At 35.4% G+C, this 23,484-nt stretch overlaps 1 protein-coding gene across 3 annotated transcripts in view; it reads right to left on the reverse strand.

Annotated features, from left to right (window-relative positions):
- LOC128209203 (protein kintoun-like) overlaps positions 1–23,484 on the reverse strand; it is a 73,648-nt gene that overhangs the window by 21,561 nt on the left and 28,603 nt on the right. For all 3 annotated transcript variants that reach the window (XR_008256954.1, XR_008256953.1, XM_052913137.1), the window contains exon 2: positions 20,832–20,990. Coding sequence is in view for 1 of the 3 variants with exons in the window: in XM_052913137.1 (XP_052769097.1) it covers positions 20,832–20,990 (159 nt within the window). In the remaining 2 variants the exon portion in view is untranslated. The remainder of the gene's footprint in view (positions 1–20,831; positions 20,991–23,484) is intronic.

Below are 23,484 nucleotides of genomic sequence, written 5' to 3' on the forward strand. Positions count from 1 at the left end.
AGTTACAGCCTGGACATGGAAAACCAGATGGACATTGGGATTTTAGTATGCCCTCTGTTGGGGCCATCAAAATATTTGTACAACGCTGATTTGGATATAATTATGATGTTTTGATTCAACAAATGATGTTTTACATGAAAAGTTTGTTCTTTAAAGAAAGCAATGAAGTTCAATGAAAATGGATTATTGATGATTAGAATTGAATATCTCTGATGTTGGACGCCCATCGACGATTATTTGATTGTATTCACTCTTTGCACCATCACTATAAAAGGTGACATATTGAACCAGTTTGGATTTAGTGGTGAACAATATTACATGTACATATTTCATCAATATGTCAAATATGTTTCAAGAAAAGTGCATACAAAACCAGCCTTTCCCAGTGTAACTAGGCCAAAATGCTTGACTCATGAATTTTATTCAATAAATTCTATTGATCAGCTGACAATCTGTTGAAAAGATAAGTAAAGCACAAGATGAACATAAACAATTTACACATTATTTTATTACCAACAATACGGAGACATAGACCTTTTTTTTCTCCAATAGTCTATATTGATTTAACAAGAGGGCCGAAAATGCATTATATCGCTCACCTAATTAAAATGACCAACAAGTCAGTGGTTATTATTGATGTTACTGCTTGCTAAGAAAGTAAGTGGTTGCCGAGTAAATTGATGGCTGATATAGAAATTGGTCCTTATAAAGGGAAATAAACTGTATTTCTAGGGAAGTCAAGATGTTGTCGGTTGCATGTTCCCAGGGACAATGGATGTGATGGCAATGGAAGTTGACTGTTGCTATTGAAGTAAATGGTTGCTAAGGAAGGGTTTGGTTGCTATGGATGTAGGTGGTTGCTAAGCAAGTAAGTGGTTGCTAAGGACATCATTGGTTGCTGATGAAGTAAGTAGTCAATGGGTGCCAAGGAGGTCATTGCTTGCTAAGGAAGTACAGTCAAACCTGTAATTATTAAGTCCAGATTGAACATTTCCACTACTTAAGCATTTTTCCCGAAATTGTAAAAATTCTGCCTGTCCACCGGACAGGCACTTTGGAAGTTTTTGTTTGTCTGAAAAAATATTTGCCTGTCCGAACAAATATGTCATAGTACACATAAAGAGTAAAAAAAATGAATGTCAACTGTTTTAATGCTTTCCTGATTTAGTTCACAAAAAACAACAACATATAAACACTACATTGACTAGGGATCAAACGATGATCTAGTATTGTCGAAAGTCGATTATTTGTGTCCGAGGTCAGCGATTATTGATTTCATTACTCCATAATCAATTATCGCTAATGTACGGCAAAGGGAAGTAACCGTGTTGTGTATGTACTGATTTTCTTTAAAATGGGAAACGGTACGGATTTATGGGGTTATACGGCAATTAGAAATCAGGGGAGCTTACTCTCGCAACATCCGTTTCAAAATGTCAGCTCCCATGGACGAACGTGTCTTTTTAAAGTAAAAAAACATCTTCATTGTAATATCAAATATAATTTTTTTTATAAAGTAAAAATGATTATTTATTCAGCATTTCCCCATGTTATATCTTGCTAGAAAAATATTAAATTCATTTCAACATGATGTCATGATAATTGATAAGTATTTTATGTAAAAGATTGGAACATTTTTTAAAATGCTACATGTAAATACATTTTGTACTACATTTTTGTTCCAAATTATGTAATATCTGTTTTAAAGTGATTAAAAATGCTGATAATTATGTAAATAATTCATCAGTTTATGGTTGATCTTTTTAATAAATATAAAACTACTGTCTGGTATATACTTGTAGTGTGGAAAAATCAAGTTTTTATTCTCAATTATTTTAGAATTAAGTTATCTCCTAACAACATTTTACTAAATGATCAATTGTCACCTGGAATGTATAACAAAACAGCATATATAACATAACTGATTGTAATATGTTTGTTCATTTAAAGACATGTATGTACAAACCAATATAGTTTTGGATATATTTGTAATATATTCACTTGTTCCGTTTCGATTATATAATCGATGATTGATCGAAATGGCTCGTCCGATTATTTTCGATGATCGATTATGACTTAGTCCGATTTTCAATCCCTAACATTGACATGTCGTTTAGTAAAAATAAACACACTTGGTATAGCAAAAAAATATTTAAACACCGCCTCCATTAAGAAGATTAAATACAGATGTAGATAATAACTTTATTTCAAAATTATAAATAAAATGCATTAATTAGATAAATGTTTAATGCTCTCATATTCCTCCATTGTTCGATTAACCGCAGAAACTAGCCTGTCGATAGTTAAATTCCTTGGCAACACTTCTTGCACTACGACCGTTTTCTATTAATTTTACAAACTTCTTTTAGAGTCAAACACTTTTGATTTGTCTTATTTTCAGCCATACCCCAAAATTATTTTTTTTTATATCAAGAACAATGCAATGTAAATATCTGTTCATAGAAATATAAATCAATGCACTTTAAAAATTATTATGGAAATGAATACAAATCGTAACTTGTTTCACACCTTTGAGTGACAATGCAAACTGTTATATCATAATAACCGGTTTTCTTTGTCGATATTTGATAATTAACTTGAATTTTTTTAAAGTATCTTCTTTAATTGTATCAATTCTGATCAAAACATTTGCCATCGTGTTATAAACATGACTTCTCGATGAGTAAACACGCATGGCAATCATGTAATGTAATATGCATTTCATTGGATGACAGAAATAAAGCTGTGTATTGGAAAAATTAACAAGTGGAAGTGTCAGTGGCAAGGGACTAGTGGCCGATAATTAGTGTTTATATGGCTTCATTGGGTCAAAACTTACTGACCATGGCCGCGTTACACAGTTGGCCGCTTAATGCACATACTTTATATACTAAAAACATACAGGGGGAATTCGGAGTGGCCCATTAAGGCAAGTGACCATTTAAAGTAGGTGACCATTCAACCAGGTTTGACTGTAAATGGTTGCTAAAGAAGACATTTGTTGCTAAGGAAATCATTGGTTATTTACTAAGTGAGTTGTTGATAAGGAAGTCATGAGGCTACATAACAAAGTGTTAGGGCCTTGCGGTTTCATAGATTAAGATTTTACTAAAGAAGTCCTGGGTCCCCATGGGGGTGGTCAGCTTTGACCCAGAGGCATTGATTGAACAATTTTGGTGAAAAAAAACTTCATAACGCTATATTTTTATTTTTTATTTTACTATATACAGTCGAAACTCGTTGGCTTGATATCTCATGGCTCGATATCCTCGTTGGCTCGAACCAGTTTAAAAGAACCGATTTTTTTACTCTTTGTTCATATAAAATTAGATCGGATGGCTGGATATCTTCAGGGTCGATATTTCTCCATGCTTGATGTCATATTCGCGGTCCCAAGTAAGAATTTCACACTTTGTTTTGTTTGCTTGGGTCGATGTCATTTTCGCAGGTTCAGGTAAGATTTTCACACCTTGAATTGTTTGCTTGGCTTCATTTAGCACAAGACCCTAATTGATTAAAATTGCTGGATTAGTTTTTATCAAATTTAAATGGTTATACTGTTTGAGCAAACATGCCATCACTACGTTCTGTCTCTAATTGTTATCGTTATCCATGTATACATTTTAATGCGTTTTGATAAGGCGATATTCACATAAAATATTGCCCTGAATGCTCTTCTCAATGGATGAAATCTTACAAATTTCAAATGCTGAGCAATCTAGAGAAGGACCCGGTACAACCGGGAGGATATCAAGATCGGCAACCTCTAAGATTTCTGCCTTAGGAACTAAAGGGACAAAGAGAAAACTTACTGTTAAATATTATCTTGAGAATATGAGGCCATAATGGCTGTTGAGAATGGACGAAAATCTAAAAACCAAATTGCAGAAGACTTAATCATTCCGCAGAATACTTGTTCAACTTGGTTGTCAAACAAAGACCAAATTAAAGCCAGATTCCACGCTGCTTTCATAGAGCCCGAACAAAAGCTAGCTCTTCTCTTGCGGAGATAGCATAGCAAATAACAAACGAGGTAAACACCTCAAAGAAAAAATCACATTCTGTAAGCAATCCCGCTTGACTCGATATTCTCGAGGCTCGAAGTATTTTGGCCATTCCTAGAATATCGAGCCAATGAGTTTCGACTGTATATATATTTAAGTATTTAGAAATCCTTGGACCTCAAGGGCGGTGCCAGCTTGGAACCCAGAAACATAATTTGAACAATTTTGGTTAACGGCCACTACATAAGGCTACATACTAATTATAAAAGTCTTGGCATTGCGATTTCAGAGAGGAAGATTTTCAAATAAATAAGTATTTAAATATATAGAAAACCTGGGACCCCTGGTGAGGGGCCAGCTTTGACCACAGGAGCAATATTTGAATAATTCCCTGTCCCATACGGTTTCTGAGAAGATTTTTACAATTTTACTATATCAGTACAGTACACTCAACGAGTTAGACCCACTTTCCTCGCTCACTCCGAGGGATAAAGTCGATGATCGCGGGTTTCCTCCGAGGGTAAAACTGTTGCCCTCGCTAAAATCCCCCCGAGTTCTATGGAGGCTATTCGTTGCCAAAAGTCCAGACGTGTATGTTTACATTTTACACTGCACATTTTCATTTTTCATTGTACCAATTGGAGATTTATTCTCGTTGCATCTATTCAACAGACGATTCAGTCGTGTTTATAAGGTTGTGTATGTTAAACACACGTCATTCTGTGAAAGTCACATGCCGGGTTTTACATTGCGGTGTGTAGAAGACAGATTTCAGTTCGTGGTTCTACAAAGTACATTGTATGGTGGTGACTTTTCATTCGCAGTTGAACATGTTTACGAGATGAATTTAATTTTATTTATAGATAGCTCCGCCTTAACCATGTCTTAACTCCGCCTTAACCACGTTCGCAAATTGATGTTTTATGGCTAAAAGCGATACTACAGTAACGTTTTAAGAAAAATGAAAAATGTCGGCAGTTTTCCAAACAATTTAGATCTGTTTTAGTGTGAGTAATCTTTTAATTTGTATAGAAAGCATTGCTGCCAACTTAGCCGAGTCCGGAACAAAAAAAAGGTTGTCAAAACTGTCAATCTGTGAGAGTGCAGCTTTAAATTACTATAAACACTATTTTAAATTCTACCATTAGAGGACACGTTCTTGCCTTTTTGCAATGTTTAAGATTGCAAGTAATATTAGATAATTTAAAATTTACAAAGAAAAAAATCTAAATTTTCATTAAGTTGAAATTATTCACTAAGATGCCCCAGAGGTTTCTTACCTGGTAGCTGGAACTGTATGGATAAAATACACTTAGATTACAACTTCATATAACTCGTACATTATACTGTAACGAATATTATTTTATGGGTAATTAATAAAGTATTTTAATGATGAAGTCAATTTATTGCTAATAAACAATTATTACTTGCTGCTACCTTTTATACCCCACCCACACTCAACAGTCAGGGCTTTTTTTCACATTTAGGTGAAGCGGACCTAGCCCTTTTGGAGGGGAAAAATCGCGAATTCGTTTTTCTAATCTAAGACTCACGATATCTATTTTTTCATGTTCTTGAAATCCCCCACTTGATTGTTATGGTTCACAGTGGCAGATCCCGTAATTCATAACTGGGGGACACAAGTGGGTTGGAGGGCTGTTCTTCCATCCACATGGATATTTTGTTTCAATGATGTATTGAAATTACACGTTTACACCATACATGCTTATTAAGATAGTAAATGTATAACATCAGACAAAACTAGGTGGATATCATTATGATGTCCATTAAAAGTTTCGTGGATTTGCTGGAGCAGGTTTTGAACAGGGAATTGCGTTAGAGGGGCGTTACTTAGGGGCACAACTTTTGGACATGATCCCTCGAGTGGGCATGACATTAATATGTTTAAAATGTGGGAAGTGGGGTTTAGGGGTACTCCCACTAGAATATTTTAAATATTTTTAGTCTGAATTGGTGCATTATGGCGTAATTAAGTACTTTTTTTCTGAAAAATATTGAAAAATTAACCTTTAAGTTTACTTGCGGGCCAACTGGGGGGGACACTGGCCCTACAGCTCCCCCCCCCCACTGAACGACCCGCCCATGGTCCACTTGTAAATAAAATAAATGAACAATGTTTGCTTGCTTGGGTATATAAGTAAAAAAACAACTGACAGTGGCAGTATAAATCTGGGTCCCTGAGCCCAGCTCAGATACACCCAACTGCAAATGACTAAATAATATGGTGATTTATAACCCATTCAGGAACATTGATCGTCAAAATGAAATAAAAGATGAAGTTAATTTTAGTTTTTATTGTGAAATAAAGAGAGAGTACTCGGACTAACAACCGGGAATTTACAGGAGGTAGGCGAAGATGTTATCTCCCTTGCTTAATTCGACGGAAATAAACGAAAGAAAATCTGATTCGTTAGCTCCGCCCATTCACCTTCGTTTCTTTCGGTGACATTTACCATATAAGGTATAGGCGAAATCGTCTATCCTTGTAATTCTTAACTTGTCAATTGACTTTTGTAAACCTGGACTTGTTGGACTGCAAATGTTCATTTTACGAATGCGAGTGTCGACTGTAGGATTGCAGTTTTACATATGCATGATTCGGCTTTCTAAATTACATCATCATATTGTTAACCCTTTCCCTGATACATACGCCATTCTACTCCTCTATCGATAGCCTGATAGATACGCTTTTCTACTCCTCTATCGATAGCCTCATACATACGCTATTCTACGCTCTATCGATAACCCGATAGATACGCGATTCTACGCCTCTCATTTTCAATTGTCAACATAAACATCATCAACGATCAAAAACGCCTATTAAATGTTACTTATATCACTAATGATACAAAATAAAGTGAATTATGCAATAAAATAACCTTGTCATTATGTAAAGTTGTTGAATAAATTAATCCATTCGCGACATGAGTAAAATCCATACAACAGCACTAAAACATCGATGTTTTCTTTCAGTCTTGTGCCTTTTCCGCATGGTTGACCCATTTTTGACCAACATAATGAACAAGAGATTATTCGTATTTATAACGACCAATAAAATTCGCGGAAACCATATATCACGTGGCAAGGTCACATGGCGAGGTCATAATGACACAGGTAGTCTGCTTTGGGTTTCAGAAGCAACCTAAACGAAAAAAATACGCTGGCAACTTCTATTCTTGATAAAGCCGTTAATTGTTTGTTATTCTGATATAATCTGATACATTTATGTTAGCACGTACAGTAATCAAGGAAGAAAGCAATTTAAAAACAAGAGCTGTCACAGTAGGTGACGAATGCCCCCGAATGTGACATTGACCTACGAACAAGGTCAGTACATGAAAAGTTGATCTTGCCTTTACGTGTCAAATACATATGGCAAGTTATTTTAAATTGCCTCTGAACATAAAAAAATACCACCCATACTTGACAACCTACACTGTTATGTCCTTATATTCAGAATTCCCTTGTGAATAAACACTTAGTGACTCTTTCACCTTAGAGGTAGGGACATGGGTCTTGCACACCACATGTCGTCTTGGTATGTGGAACACATGTAGCAAGTGATTTTAAAACCGGTCCATACAAGGGAAAGTAACAGCCCTGACACAACAACCTAAACTCTATGTCCTTATATGCAGCACTCCATTGTGAATAAACACTAAGTGTGACCTTGACCTTTGAGGTAGGGACACGGGTCTTGCACGCGACACGTCGTCTTGGTATGTGGAACACATGTGGCAAGTTATTTTAAAATCTGTCCATACAAGAGAAAGTTACAGCCCGGACACGACAACCTATACTCTTTGTCCTTATATGCAGCACTCCATTGTGAATAAACACTATGTGTTACTTTGACCTTTGAGGCAGGGACACGGGTCTTGCACGCGACACGTCGTCTTGGTATGTGGAACACATGTGGCAAGTTATTTTAAAATCTGTCCATACAAGAGAAAGATACAGCCCGGACACGACAACCTATACTCTATGTCCTTATATGCAGCACTCCATTGTGAATAAACACTAAGTGTGACCTTGACCTTTGAGGTAGGGACACGGGTCTTGCACGCGACACGTTGTCTTGGTATGTGGAACACATGTGGCAAGTTATTTTAAAATCTGTCCATACAAGGGAAAGTTACAGCCCAGACACGACAACCTATACTCTATGTCCTTATATGCAGCACTCCATTGTAAATAAACACTAAGGGTGACCTTGACCTTTGAGGTAGGGACACGGGTCTTGCACGCGACACGTCGTCTTGGTATGTGAAACACATGTGGCAAGTTATCTTAAAATCTGTCCATACAAGAGAAAGTTACAGCCGGACACGACAACCTATACTCTATGTCCTTATATGCAGCACTCCATTGTAAATAAACACTAAGTGTGACCTTGACCTTTGAGGTAGGGACACGGGTCTTGCACGCGACACGTCGTCTTGGTATGTGGAACACATATGGCAAGTTATTGTAAAATCTGTCCATACAAGAGAAAGTTACAGCCCGGACACGACAACCTATACTCTATATCCTTATATGCAGCACTCCATTGTGAATAAACACTAAGTGTGACCTTGACCTTTGAGGTAGGGACACAGGTCTTGCACGCGACACGTCGTCTTGGTATGTGGAACACATTTGGCAAGTTATTTTAAAATCTGTCCATACAAGGGAAAGTTACAGCCCGGACACGACAACCTATACTCTATGTCCTTATATGCAGCACTCCATTGTGAATAAACACTAAGTGTGACCTTGACCTTTGAGGTAGGGACACGAGTCTTGCACGCCACACGTCGTCTTGGTATGTGGAACACATGTGGCAAGTTATTTTAAAATCTGTCCATACAAGGGAAAGTTATAGAGCCGGCCGGACGGCCGGCCGGCCGGACGGTGCGATTTTAATATGCCCACCTTCGGGGGCATAATAAAATGCATATAGATTATATACATGTACGTCGTCACGTACGCACTAATGATGTTCAATACGATCATTTTCGTACTGCCTAAATGTAAATTGTTCTTAATTTGACAATATGCATCTGCTGTGAATTCAAGTCATATATATATATACCCAAAACGATATTTACAGGATGAATATAAGATCATTATAATCCCTGAATTAGCTCAGATGTAAGAAGCTTGTGCATCATAAATATTTAAGGGGTCGGGAATGAGGGGTGGCCGTAAAAACTCCATTTTACAGGTCGACGATGACAACCTTTAGGTATAAAGCGGTAGGGGGCACAATTATTTATAAAGCTGGATTACAACACCTATGTTTCGTGTGAACGATCGCGATCAAATAGAAAATAAATCGAGTGGATTTTGTTCTAGCGATTTGACAAAGCTATCATAATTATTCGCTCCAAGATAAGTCGCCTAACTGCTTATTTTATAATTTAAGATTAATTCTCCAATCGGATGCTGTGTAAAATTAAGTTAAATGATACTGCATTATTTTATTCTCATTGCATTATTCTTATCTTTTTAAATGAATAGCCCAAGCTTTACGCTATTGATCGGCGGGAACTTGAACAGCACGTGCTACCTTTTTTCGCGCCAAAAATAATCATGCGCTTTATCGTAGTTATATTGTAAGACAAAAGTGCAATACAAGAACAGTAATTAATGTGTAAGCAATATTAATTTTCAGTTTGTCACATTGCGATTGAGCATTCAGAAAATAATATTTTTTTACATAATCTTGGTATTCTTCACTCGTCGTAATAGGTTGTTTTTTTATAGTTATATAATATACTGCTTCTTATTTCGACTTTATAATTGTCTGTCCGCTATTATACTACATCGCTTGACTTATTTTTTAAACACGTGTGCATCTTTTATTACGTAATGGTAGCTTCCAGATGTTATAACCATATTGCCCAAAGGGTCATAACCATATTGCCTACAGGGTCATAAATCACATCTCGCACACGAGTTCAAAGCCCAAATCGTCGCTTGTGCAGACGACAGATGACATATCAAGCTGGGGAAAGGGGTTGTGGTTTGGAGGGGTTGGCATTTATGACCCTGTCTTGGAATGAAACAATTAAAAGTCTTTGAATTTAGAAAGTATATTTGACGATCCAATGGTATTGCATATACTAATTTGCATATTTAGAATTGACAAATCAGAACATACACATAAATACTAATTTGCATAAATTTTCGATAGTAAAAAAACTACCACAAATTAAGCCATTGCAGATTTTATCTCAGTACAATAAACAATTATCTATAATAATTACAAGCACTTAGACATAATTATGGCACACGTTTTTGAGAGTGACACTGACTCAGGGTCAGAGTTCTCAGGGTTTGGCTCGTCTGACATTGATGTTCCCCTTGATCACCATGATGAGCCTGACTCGCCTGTATCTTCCGACGAAAGTGATGTTGATGAACCGGCCCACGAGGTGGAATGGACACAGGACTTCACACCTTTCGTGGTACGCAAAAAAAAAAAAAAAAAAAAAAAAAAAAAATCTAAAATAAAGCAAGTGCAAAGATAAATAACTGTAATACATTTTATTGGATGATATAATAAAAATAAATATCAAATAAAATAATAACATTTGTCTTATATAATACTTTATGATTCCAGATTGATGATTTTCATGGAGAACCAGGCCCACAGCTGCCAGATGACTTCGACACTTTGACTGCAACACCCCTGGAGTACTTCCTCCTCATATTTCCTGTCCAGTTGATACAGGCCCTGGCACACCAACGTGTACTCCGTGTGGAAGATCGCACAGAATGGCCCTGATGACCGCTGGGATGACGTCACCTTTGCGGAGATGAGGGCCTTTCTTGGGATCAACATACTGATGGGGATCTCCCAGTTACCCCACACGGAGATGTACTGGTCCACTAACCCATTCTTTGGTAACACTGGAGTACAGAGGGTTATGACCTGCAACCGATTTCAGAAGATCTCGCAGTACTTCCACGCCTCAGATCGAAGTGCCAAACCAATCAAGCGTGGAATTAAAGTTTGGATGTTATGTGACTCCGCCAACGGGTACTTGGCCAAGCTAGAAGTATACCTTGGTCGGGAAAACAACAGGACCGAACATGGACTGGGTCATAACGGAGATGTACTGGTCCACTAACCCATTCTTTGGTAACACTGGAGTACAGAGGGTTATGACCTGCAACCGATTTCAGAAGATCTCGCAGTACTTCCATGCCTCAGATCGAAGTGCAGAGGTTGGGCGAGGTCTTCCTGGATATGACAAACTGTACAAAGTTCGGTCTGTGATGAATGTTTTACTTGGCACCTTCCGGAGGTATTACACCCCGTCACGCGAAGTAGCTGTTGATGAAGCCAGGGTGAAGTACACAGGCCGACTTTCGTTCCGGCAATATATGCCTGCCAAACCAATCAAGCGTGGAATTAAAGTTTGGATGTTATGTGACTCCGCCAACGGGTACTTGGCCAAGCTAGAAGTATACCTTGGTCGGGAAAACAACAGGACCGAACATGGACTGGGTCATAATGTTGTCACTCGGCTGACCAGTTTCCTGCGGAATACATTTAGATGGGTGTTTTTGACAATTTTTTTACTGGCCTTCCACTTGTGCAAAGTTTATTTCAAAATGGATTGTACTCGTGTGGGACTGTAAGAATGAACAGGAAAGGATTTCCTCCTGGACTTAAAAAACCCCGGGAAGTGCGCGAGAGGGGGGATTTCAAAGTGATGCAGCAGGGAGATACAAATGTGACCGCCTCAGTATGGATGGATCGTAAACCCGTGCATCACTTGTCCTCCCTCTCAGACCCTTAAGATGTTCGCCAGTGTACAAGGAGGAGTGGACCGGGTATTTTGAACCTCATGCAACCCCACAGTGTGTCCGTGTACAACCGGTTCATGGGTGGTGTTGACCTCCACGACCAGTTCCGTGCCAAGTACCCAGTGGGCCGATCGTCAAAGAAGTGGTGGCGCCATCTCTTTTGGTTTCTTCTGAACAGTGCAATCGTCAATTCATTTATTCTGTTCAAGACGTAAGTACAAGGCCAACCAAGAAGAAGAGATTTACACACCTGGACTTTCGAATGGAATTAATTAACGAACTAATTTCTGGCCATTGCCAAGCGCAAGAGGTCCACATATGAAAATCGCCCCCCACTAGTCCTGGCAGCTGAGAACGTGGATAAGCACAGGAACGACGAAGGGAAATGAAAAAGTCAACGTGCAAGTACCATTCGCATGTGTTGCGGCAACGTAGAGAGACTGTATATGGGTGCAATATATGCAACGTGCATCTTTGTAAAGATTGCCATTTGAACTTTCACAGCCACCCTATTGCTAGGCAATTGGGTGGTGTTGTCTAAAAGTGCACTAAATGGACCAAGTGGATTTACTTGTATATATTGTAAATTGTGTGTAAATATTATAAATATGTTATTTATTGCATTTGATTTATAAAATGTATGATGTACCTTACCAGATGAATTATTTTTTTGCTTTTCAATTTATAATAAATATATATATTCTATTTAAAAAAAATTCTTTGCATTCTTAGTGGCCTTTTAGCTATTTTCTTATAAAATCTTTCAAAAACCTAAAATTATATCACTTATTAATCTTGAAGTCAGTAACCATTTATATAAAAATCCTAGAAACATCATACATTTTTTATTGAAGTAATAATGCTCATTTGAATAAATTTTACTTGTAGTAAACGTTTTTATAGTTTTAAAGTCTTGTTCCTTCTTTTTCACCCATGGTCAATTCTGTAAGAAACCCCAAAAATAATACAGCTCAGTTGTATTTTAAAATGTTTTAAAAGCAATATTTACAGTCTTATTAGTCTGAATTATTCATCAAATATGCAGTTATATATAGCCAAACATGCCTGTAAGTGCAGATTTGTGATAGAAATTGGCTAAAAAATATGTTTGAACAAATGATATTATGGAACTATACATCTGACAGAAATAAAATTTAAATCATAACAAAGATAATTTTATGCTATAAAAATCATACACTCACATCAAAATGATAAAATGATTCCTTCTACTTCTAATTATGATCTTAGCAGAGCAGGTATCAATTTCTTACTGAATTTTCCAATACCTCTATGGAGATAGGGTACTGAAAGGGGCCAGCTCCCTATTAGGTACTGATAAGCATTTTACAGATAAGGGCATGCACTAGTGGTAGCTTATATGTTCACTTATCTATCAGGGAAAGGGTTAAAGGCAAGTTATACGATCTATGTTTTAGTGAGTTTATACAGGGTCGATCTGACAAATATACATTTTGACTACTATAATGACAAATGACAAATCAATACGGAAGAACTGACGAATAGAAACAACAAATAGCACGTCTACATTGACAAATGTAAGAGATATTTAGTACGATTAAGAAGCACATTGTGGGAATTACACGTCTGGACTTTTGGCAACAAATAGCCTCCATAGAGTTCCTCAGAGTGGCCGGCTTACCGCCGAGTTTAATATGAACGATAGCGTTGAGAATCGTCCGATTTTATGATCCCGCGGCGGAACTCCGAGTCTTATCATCATTCTTGTTTAAAAGTTATTTATTGGCGCCACACTGAAGTGCGCGCCTATTATGGAATGGGAATTTATTTTAGTTAGTGGTAGGAGCGGTTTTTAAGTTGATTGACAGTTTGGTTTTACTGTTATTTTATTATGATTAAAAAATGCAAATTGATGGTGATTGCATGGGTGTTAAAAATGCTATTTATGGTTGAATAGATTGTCTTCAATTTATCTTCAAAACATTATATCGGAAGAACGACAAATAAGTTTAATAACTGTTCCCGATTCGTTTACGTTTTCCGATTGGTTACCTGTAATATCATGTGCCGGAAATGTAAACATTCGGAGGAGTTCCGAATGAAATGTAAAATGTGTGGACCGGTAATTATGTGAATGGGAATAATTATGTTTCATGTTGTTTTGTAATAATAAACCATGAGGTAAGCTGTTTTCTTTAATTTAATCGATATTGGAATTAAATGTTCACATGACTTTATTTGTTAATGTGTTGAAGGTGACATTAGTAAAATTTTATTACGATTGCCCCCGAGTTGTTTTATTTTTAGAACATTACACATATCCGGATGTTGCTATTTTTAGAACCAGAAGGTATTTCCCTGCTATTCATAGGTCAATAATGGAATTTCTACATCGTCGATTAATAGTTGGAAATTCGGTGAAGTTTTTTCATGAATATATGTTTAAAATAAGTAAACACTAAAAGTGCACACTGACAGTTGATTACGATACATCTAACAATTTGAGTCATTACAGTTAAACATGGATTATAAGTGAATTATACGCGTAAGAGAAGATTTTCTGTCGAAAAAACTAATGTCAACAATCAGCATGGAACTGGGATATTCGTATCAAAGGGCTATTCATGTAAGTATCCTTGAGTAGTTGTGTACGTTTATGTGTTCAAAAATGTTTGTTTTTTAATTTATCTTTGGAATTCTTAAATCATTTTTATTTGCTAAATGTTAAGACAGCGTTTTAATATTTCTACTGGTTGACGGTACATTTCCGAACAGGGCACAAATCCCGAACACCGGCTAAAACAAGCGTTTGTTTACCGTGATCGATTATTCGATGATCAAGATCAATACAGAGGCTTGCCTTGACTACACTTGTGAAGTTTCATCTTGTTTTATTAAGTATTTTTCTAAAAAAATGCCATTTAATGTTTATACCTTAAAGATCAAAATGTAGTACATGGGGGAATGACGTCAGAGGGCGCACGTGCATCTTTAGGTTTTGCAGTTATGTTGACCTACATTCAAGGTATTTATAAATAGAAATCACGCTTTACATTTGAATTGAATGTTTTAAAAAACATTGGAAACAATAATTAACTTTGCAGTTAAGTGTTTATTTAATATAGCATACTTATTAATTATAATTGTATGACCATGTATTTGCGCTTTTCAAGTGTTCGGTATTTGTGCCCTCCAAAGCATAAATTTAAGGGTGACTTAAGGATTTTCGACATGAAATTGATGAGATCGTGAAACTGTACTTTGACAGATGTTGTCACATTAACCAAAGATGTTTCATACCCAATTTTAACTTACTTTAACAAAAACTCTCCAAGATAATTGTGAAAAACCTCAAAAAGTGTTTTTATTTGTGACCTTAGCCAGTACATGTACTATAAATATACATGTTACATACATGTACTTTACATCTACTTAAAATGCACCAGTCAATTGTAACCACGTCCCCCCCAGGTCCGAGGAATAGCTGGGACTTTGACTTTCGGTCCAGCCAACCCCGGGTAAAATCCTCGTCCTGCGGGGACAAACTGATGGTCAAATCCTCGCCATATGCCCCCGTACCCCAGAGAGCCTATAGGTAAGGCATATTCCCTGCTCAAAGACAAAACCACCGCATTCACCCGGCACTGCGAGGCCACCTGAAAGGTAAAAACACAGCCCATTTCCCCGGCTATCCCCGGCATATCCCCAGAACTGGGGGGCTTGGTTACAATTGACTGGTGCATTGTGTACATGTTACATATTTTTAAATGTACTTATGTACATCATTTATGTATATGATATCAGTATGTAATCTTTTATTTGATTGTTTTATCTTAGAAAAATATTAGACTTAAAAATACCCATTATTTGTTTACTGCATATTTTCAAAATAAACCTGTATTAAAAGATGATGTATGGTTTCGGGCTGGAAGCCACGACAGCTTGGACACAAGCGACATTCATTTGCTTGGTGTAGGTCTTGTTGAACGCCATACTGTTGTGAATCATTATCAACCATATGCACAACAACTACACATTTGTGCCTACCAACCCTTACTCTTGGCTAAAACGGATATTAGTGCAGAATGTATAATTAATACATGTGCATTTGTATTTTACGGTTGTAGTTTCTGTTGGTTGATAATCAGAAGTCCAATTTCTTTCAGGCAGGAAAATGACTGAATATTACTATTATATGAAGAATTCCAGCCTGCATTAAATACTTTGTTGGATCATTGAGATAGATTTGACATCCATGTCTATCCACACTGCAGTCACATCTGATAGAGATGATGTGAGTATTTCATATAAAACATATTTGAGTTGGTGTTTGTTGTTTTATAAACTCACTGTATTCAATAATCCAGTGGTGAAGGTGGTGATGGTGGTGGTGATGATGAATTTTATTGATAAATTTAGTTATTTTCTTTATATTGTATACATGTATGTATCAGCTTATTGTTGTTGTTTTTAAATAATGTTGAGAAATATTAAACTGTTTATATTTTTTTTTGTATATATGTATGGCAGTATTATTATCTATACAAATTAGTTAGAAAGTACTTTTTTTTTCTTTTACAGCACTAAACATTCTAGATGGGTAAAGAACCTGAAGGGGCATGAAAACCAAATCAGCATTGACTCAGCATTGAGTAATTATCATCTGTGCACACACTACAAGTACAAACGCATGGGAACAAACCAAACTTCAAATGTTGAAGAGTGAAGAATTATTGTGAAAAATTCTAAATGTTTGAATACCATTGACTAAATAAAACAAATAGACATCGATTACCAACAGAGACTGTTTACATGTTATAATATTAAAAAGACATTAGTTGAGATCTTTCACTTTGACATTTTTGGAGGGGCATTACTGCCTACTTAGTGTTCTTCTTTCTTTACATATATATATTCATTTAAAAGTACATTCATTGTTTTTAAAATCTGAATTCTGAGTTAGTATCATAAGTAAAATTCATTTATTTGAATGATTACATTTATGAATAAGTCCAATTAAGCTTTATCAATTTTTACAAGAAAAAGGTTGATTTTTAAGCATTTTATTAGTTATAAAAATGTATAGTTACATGACATTATGTATATTTTCTTCAAAACTGAACGGTAAACTATCATAAATTGTCTTTTTAATTGTTCATTAGACATCATAGAAAATATTTAAAATGATTTCAGCAGGTTGTCTTATTATTAACTATTTTTTATGAATTTATAAAACTGCTATATATTTTCAATCATCGAAATACTGCTCTGTTCCGAAGACTCACAAGATCAATCAAAATGATTTTTTTCCATGTGTATCAATAATATGTTGGTTGAACTTAATTTTTCTGTTAACTGAAGTTTATTTTACCAGAAACTGTTGTGTTTATTTCATAATCTCTGATAATGTGGAAAAAAATAATCAAATATAGACAAAGTATTTTTAATTCACGGTAAAAAAAAATCTTCAAAATTTGGATAAAAGTCCCATAGTGTTCCATGATAATGACTATGTTGTTGGTAAAAGCTTTATAAAAGTGTGTATTACTTATACCTTAATTCAGTTTAAATAATTATTGCCTTTAAGGATTTGTGTTTTCATATAGATTTCCTGTTATATTGAGCTTTGTCATTTTTTGTTGTTGTTTTGTATTATGTACAATTACTACTTCTATTTCCTAACTTTTGTCTCATTTGTCAAATTGAATTGTTACCTATTTAAGTGAAAAAAAACACACACTATTTTTAAAGATGCACTCTTACTCCCATATAAGACTTATCACAATTAATATTATTGTATTATTGTTTTGATTTTTTTTTAATGGGTTGATATATGTCAACAACAATATTTCTAATGAAGGATCTTAAGTTCAATTTGCTAATAAGAATGAACATAAAACATGGTATTTCTGCCTTGTGATACTATAGTAGACCACAGTAAATCTTTTAGCAATCACCAATCATTTAATATTTGCCATGCTTTCTGCTATTATAAACAGGGTGACAAGCTTGTTATCAGTAAACAATATTTCAGTAAATGCATTATTTAGTAAGTAGTTATTGTTTTATCATTCAATTTGATGTGTGTTATAAATACAATTATATGTATTGATTTCAAATAAGAGTTTCACTTTAAAGATGCTCATTTAAAGATAATGAACAGACACACAAAAACTAGACACATTTGATACTAATTATATGAATGATTATTGTTTAGGTGACCTCTGATTTGATATTCATAAATGGGTGTTATTCTTTATTGTCTTCAGTTTCTTATACATTTAAGGATTTTTATAATTGCTTTTCTGGTATATATTACAATGTAATTTAATGCAAATGAAAACACACTTTAAACTAGACACATTTGATACTTATCATATAAATGATTATTGTTTACATGTACTCTGATTTGTTATGAAGATATTCATAAAGGGGTGTTCTTCATGTTATTATACATTTTGGACTTGATTTAGTATTGCTTTTCTGGTATATATTCATTTAATGCACAAAGAAATTATTTTAAGTGTTCAGTATCACTTTCACACATTGTTTACTATTATATTTTTGCATATTTGGCCTATTTATGCTTATATATGTGCATTGTTGTATTTCAAAACGTTTGTGAAAAATAGAAACAGTATTATTTCTTTCATAAATAGTCTGATACATTTTCAGTTTGAATGCGTTATTTTTATCATATTTAAAAAAATTGCCATTGTCCAATAAGACACATGCTGTTTTTGTGTTAATATCAACTAAAAACATCCATTTTCAACTCTTCTTTACTATGTAAATGAAGAAGTTAACATAATAACTCCATTGACCAGATTTTTATGCAATTTTACATTACATTTTAGTATTATTAAACAGCTAAAAACAAGGCATGTTATGTTATAAATGCATTTCATCTAGTAAACAATGTTCACTTTTTATATAACAGTTCAATAATTATGTTCTATTTATGTTTGCAACTTTCAGAAGAAATGATAATGTTTATTAAAGTACTACAAAAATTGTTAAATTGTTATTTCATATCACTAATCCTTATGATGAATGAGGTAACTTTTTCTTCCCTACAAGTCGTCATTCCAGCATGGTGACGTTGCCCCCTCCCCCTATATGATTAGAACTGCAGTGTACATGAACAATAACTCTATTTCAGCGTATTGCAAGAGTTATTCCCTTTGTATCTTTTCCTGTCCGGAGCATAACTAGAAAACTACTTTTTTGGAATTTCATTAAACATCATTCAATGGTATTTAGCACAACGAGAGGAAGTGCAGTGGACAATGACTATAGCTCTTTTTAAGCTAATTACATAATTATTGCCCTTTGCCGCTTTTTCTTGACCAGAGCATTACTTTAAAACTACTTATGGTATTGAAATAAAACTTGGTATATGGGTAGGTGGCAATGACAAAAAGTACAGTGCATAAGCAACCTAATTCTGTCGTGTTCATTAATGTACCCCACCCCTAATGCAATGTTCAACTTGAAACTCTTCAATTTCAATGCTTTTGCCTATGTTGTCAAGCAGAATACTACAAATATTTTGAGAAGTTCATGGATGCGGTTCAATGCACCATAATATGCTTGTTGGCCTTGACATTCCTTGTTTTTCAACATATAATAAATGCATAAACTATTAAACGGCGCCCTTTGATGCTTTGCATCAATGGTCTTTCTTGTTTTTATGCTGATGCACATTGTTAAGCGTAAAAGATTCTTACATGTACCAACGTTTAATTTGTATTTATGTCCGTAAACGCCAATTGAACATTGTCTTGAATTATAAACATTGAATCATTAAAGTATATCCACTAAGTTATTGCATCATAAAGCAGCCGACTATTTACACGATTCTGAACCATGACCTCTTGACGTCAAGCGCGTGATTAATACAATGTAGAATTTACTATTTATTATTGGTGGTTAAAAATAGCTATGACGTTTCATGGAATTTTCCACAGAAAACGAGGCAAGAAGGCCTTCAAAACCATGTGCTGTGAACTTTGAACGCGTGTTTGACCTCCTGATTTTCCGAAAATGTGTAACCTAGAATTTCTCGGAAGAAATGTGTTTATCAGTCATTAGCAAAAACACATTTATAAGATGCATGACTGTGCAACTAGTGAAATACGACTGCATTCTTGTGGTAAGCTAACTTCATGCAAAACGGGCAGAGGAAAAAGAATAATAGCATTTTACTGGAGCCGTCGTAAGCGGTTGAAAATTTTAATAAAATAAATATAACTTTAGCGTAGATTCTTATGTAGTGTCCGCAGAGTTTCGCGGAGTTAACCCCTCCGAGGAACGCCGAGTACCGAGGGCCTTAAATTCAAACTCCGAGGAACGTGGACAGTCGATAAAATCATTGTGTTGGCCGCGATAGCAAAAATCCGCGGAGGGAAACGGTAAGTGGGTCTAACTCGTTGAGTGTACTGTATATCAAGCAACTTAGCAGTAAAGGTCAACCGAAGAGGGACGTAACTGATGTTGGCATAACTTGTGGCCCAATCCCTTTGCATGTTTGATAAAATACAATTTGTTTCAAATGCTATATAAACCTGTTTATGTTGTATTGATTATTTCATTATTAAATAATATTTATGCAATAACATATCATTAAATTAAAACACTTTTGTCAGTTTGAATAAACTTAAATTTGAGGGTTTTACATGCAGTCGCAGGCATTGGGCTTGTTCATTAAGTTTTGGTTTAACTGTCTTCTGCTCATAAAACTCATATGGCTGTCAAATGTCTGTGTACATGTTGTAGAATATTTATTGGATTTATAACAATGTACACCCATACAACATATCAAGTTCGCAAATGTTTAATGTTTTCACTGAAATTATATATTATTATCATTATATTATTTTGGCTTTGTGCAGTACAAAACCGTGATTTCCTTCAGGCTTATAATAACTTTACACGTACTGTGTTTCATAACTTATTTGGGACAGTCTGCTTCTAAATGTTTTCATTTGAAGAAAGTATGTTACTTTTTTCGGCAGGTTAACGTACCATGATCTTAAGCGAGAGCTTCTTCTCGTTCATCTCTGTAACCTTGACTTTGTCATGGTAGGAGTCCTTGTGTGTATCCGCCTGTCCCATGGCTTTTCCCTCTGCCTGCAGCTGATCTAGGTCCTCCTGAAGATTGTCGGTGGTCAGAAACAGCTTCTCCTGAAATAGATAAAACTTTTCTCTGTGATTTTGAGAATAATACAAGTTTCTTGCATACCGGACGTGTGTTTCCGGTCATGTGACCAGTGCTGAAAACCCCCATCTTACACCTCCCATGTAAGATGAGTCACGCGCAACAACGCGCCACTACTTATTTCTTTTATTGTATGGTTTATGAAAAGTATATTATGCCATTATAATAAAGCGCAATCAAATATATAATTATGTATGCAAGACTTTTAATTGAATTGTAAATAAACTAGAGCTATCGCTGAAGGTGATTAATACCCCCGAACGCCGCCCTGATATGAAATTGCAGTCAACTATTTGGAAAGCCAACCTATAAATGACAACTTTATTTTATGGACTGTCGTCAGGCAGTAAAGGCTTTAAACAATATCAGTGATGCTAATACTGAGATGTTAATACTGATATATTTGATGTTCTAAAGCCCAGAATATACGATTGCCTATGACCATCTATGAATGAGTTACTTTTTTTCAAGTTATGCTCCGGACAAGAAAAAAGTAACAATGTAGGGCAATAACTCTGTAATTGACTGAAATAGAATTGCGGTTCCTGTACACTGCACTTCCTCTCATTATGATCTATCACTGTATGAAGCATCATTTAATTCCATCCAATAGTTTTCAAGTTATGCTCCGGACAAGAAAAAAGTAACAAAGGGCAATAACTCTGTAATTGGCTGAAAAAGAATTGCAGTTCCTGTACACTGCACTTCCACTCATTATGATCTATCACTGTATGAAGTTTTATTAAATTCCATCCAATACCGTATTTCCCCGACTATAAGGCGATCCGCTTATAAGACGATCCCCTAACTTTGCCCATGAAATCTGGTGTTTTTGTCTCGACTCGTTTATAAGACGGGGTTGATTTTTAAAGCAAATCCAGCAATTGAAATTCTCAAAGTCTGTGATAATGTTCAAGCTAAACAGTCAATTATCAACTAAATTTTTATTTTCCGATTGTATGGTATGTTTGAACAGCATAGACGCAATTTTGGGAGTTAAGTGGGTTCATACAGTATTTGATTGACCTATTTAAATACAAACCATTGCAGTGCATCTTTGATCTTTACACAGGTCGTGCTGTGACGTCACAAATTGTACTGTTTGATCTGCAGCCGACAAACAGGACACATTCCATTACATGTGTTAATAAGTTAATTTTTCGCAGGTGTTTGTTTGGATTGCAGTTGGTGGGACTAAAATTTTGAGAAATAAATAACCATTGATGATTGCGGATATATTAATATAACGATTAATGAAATGTGTATTGAAATCTGCCAGTTAAATGCATGTGCATGATATACGCAAAGCCTTATAGTAAGGAAAAAGTAAGTTTTATTTACGACATAGAAAAAGAAAAATAACAATTCATTTTTTTTAAATAATTTTTGTTCAAAATATTTTTATTTTAAAGGTGGCAAAATATGTCTCCTGTTATAAACAACGTGTTTGGACCGATAACAAGCGTTATATTGAGTGTTCATCTTAATAGCATAACAAAGCAGATGGTCGTCTTAATCCGATGGCTGTGATCTTGTCACTTTTATTGGGGTGTCATCAACAAACAATAAATCAATCAGTCGAATACCTTATGTTGAATATTCCTGATTCTGACTCTATTCTTTATGAATTTCTTATAGACTCACCTATAAGACCCCCTACTTTTAGGTTAAAAATCGGGACAAAATTTCCCCGTCTTATAGTCGAGGAAATACGGCAGTTTTTAAGTTATTCTCCGGGCAAGAAAAAGTAACAAAGGGCAGTAACTCTGTAATTAGCTGAAATAGAATCACGGTTCCTGTACACTGCACTTCCTCTCATTATGATCTATCACTGTATGAAGCTTTATTAAATTCCATCCAATTGTTTTCAAGTTATGCTCGGGACAAGAAAAAAATATTAAAGGCCATAACTCTGTAATGAGCTAAATAGAGTAATGGTTCTTGTGCACTGCACTTCCTCTCATTGTGCTTTACCATTGTATGAAGTTTCAATAAATTCCATCTAGTAGTTTGCAAGTTAATGTCTGGAAAAAAAATTGACAGCAAAAAAAACAAATAAAGGGCAATAACTCAATAATTAGCTAAAGTAGAGTTATGGTTCTTAAACACTGCAATTCCTCTCATTGTGCTTTTACATGGTACGAAGTTCCAATTAATTCCATCCAGTACTTTTCAATTCCATCCAGTACTTTTCAAGTTATACTCCGGACAAAAAAAGTAACAAAGGGCAATAACTCAGTGATAAGCAAGAATAGAGTTATGGTTAGTGTACACTGCACTTCCTCTCATTATGCTCTACCATTGTATGAAGTTTAATCCAATTCCATCCAGTAGTTTTTAAGTTATGCTCCGGACAAGGTAAAATGCAACGGACCGACCGACAAACTGACCGACCACAGGGTGACTCCAATATACCCCCTTCAAACTTTGTTTGCCAGGGGTATAATAATCGTAAAAAAC

Source organism: Mya arenaria, chromosome 11, assembly GCF_026914265.1.
Source record: "Mya arenaria isolate MELC-2E11 chromosome 11, ASM2691426v1".
In the NCBI taxonomy this organism is placed as follows: Eukaryota; Metazoa; Mollusca; class Bivalvia; order Myida; family Myidae; genus Mya; species Mya arenaria.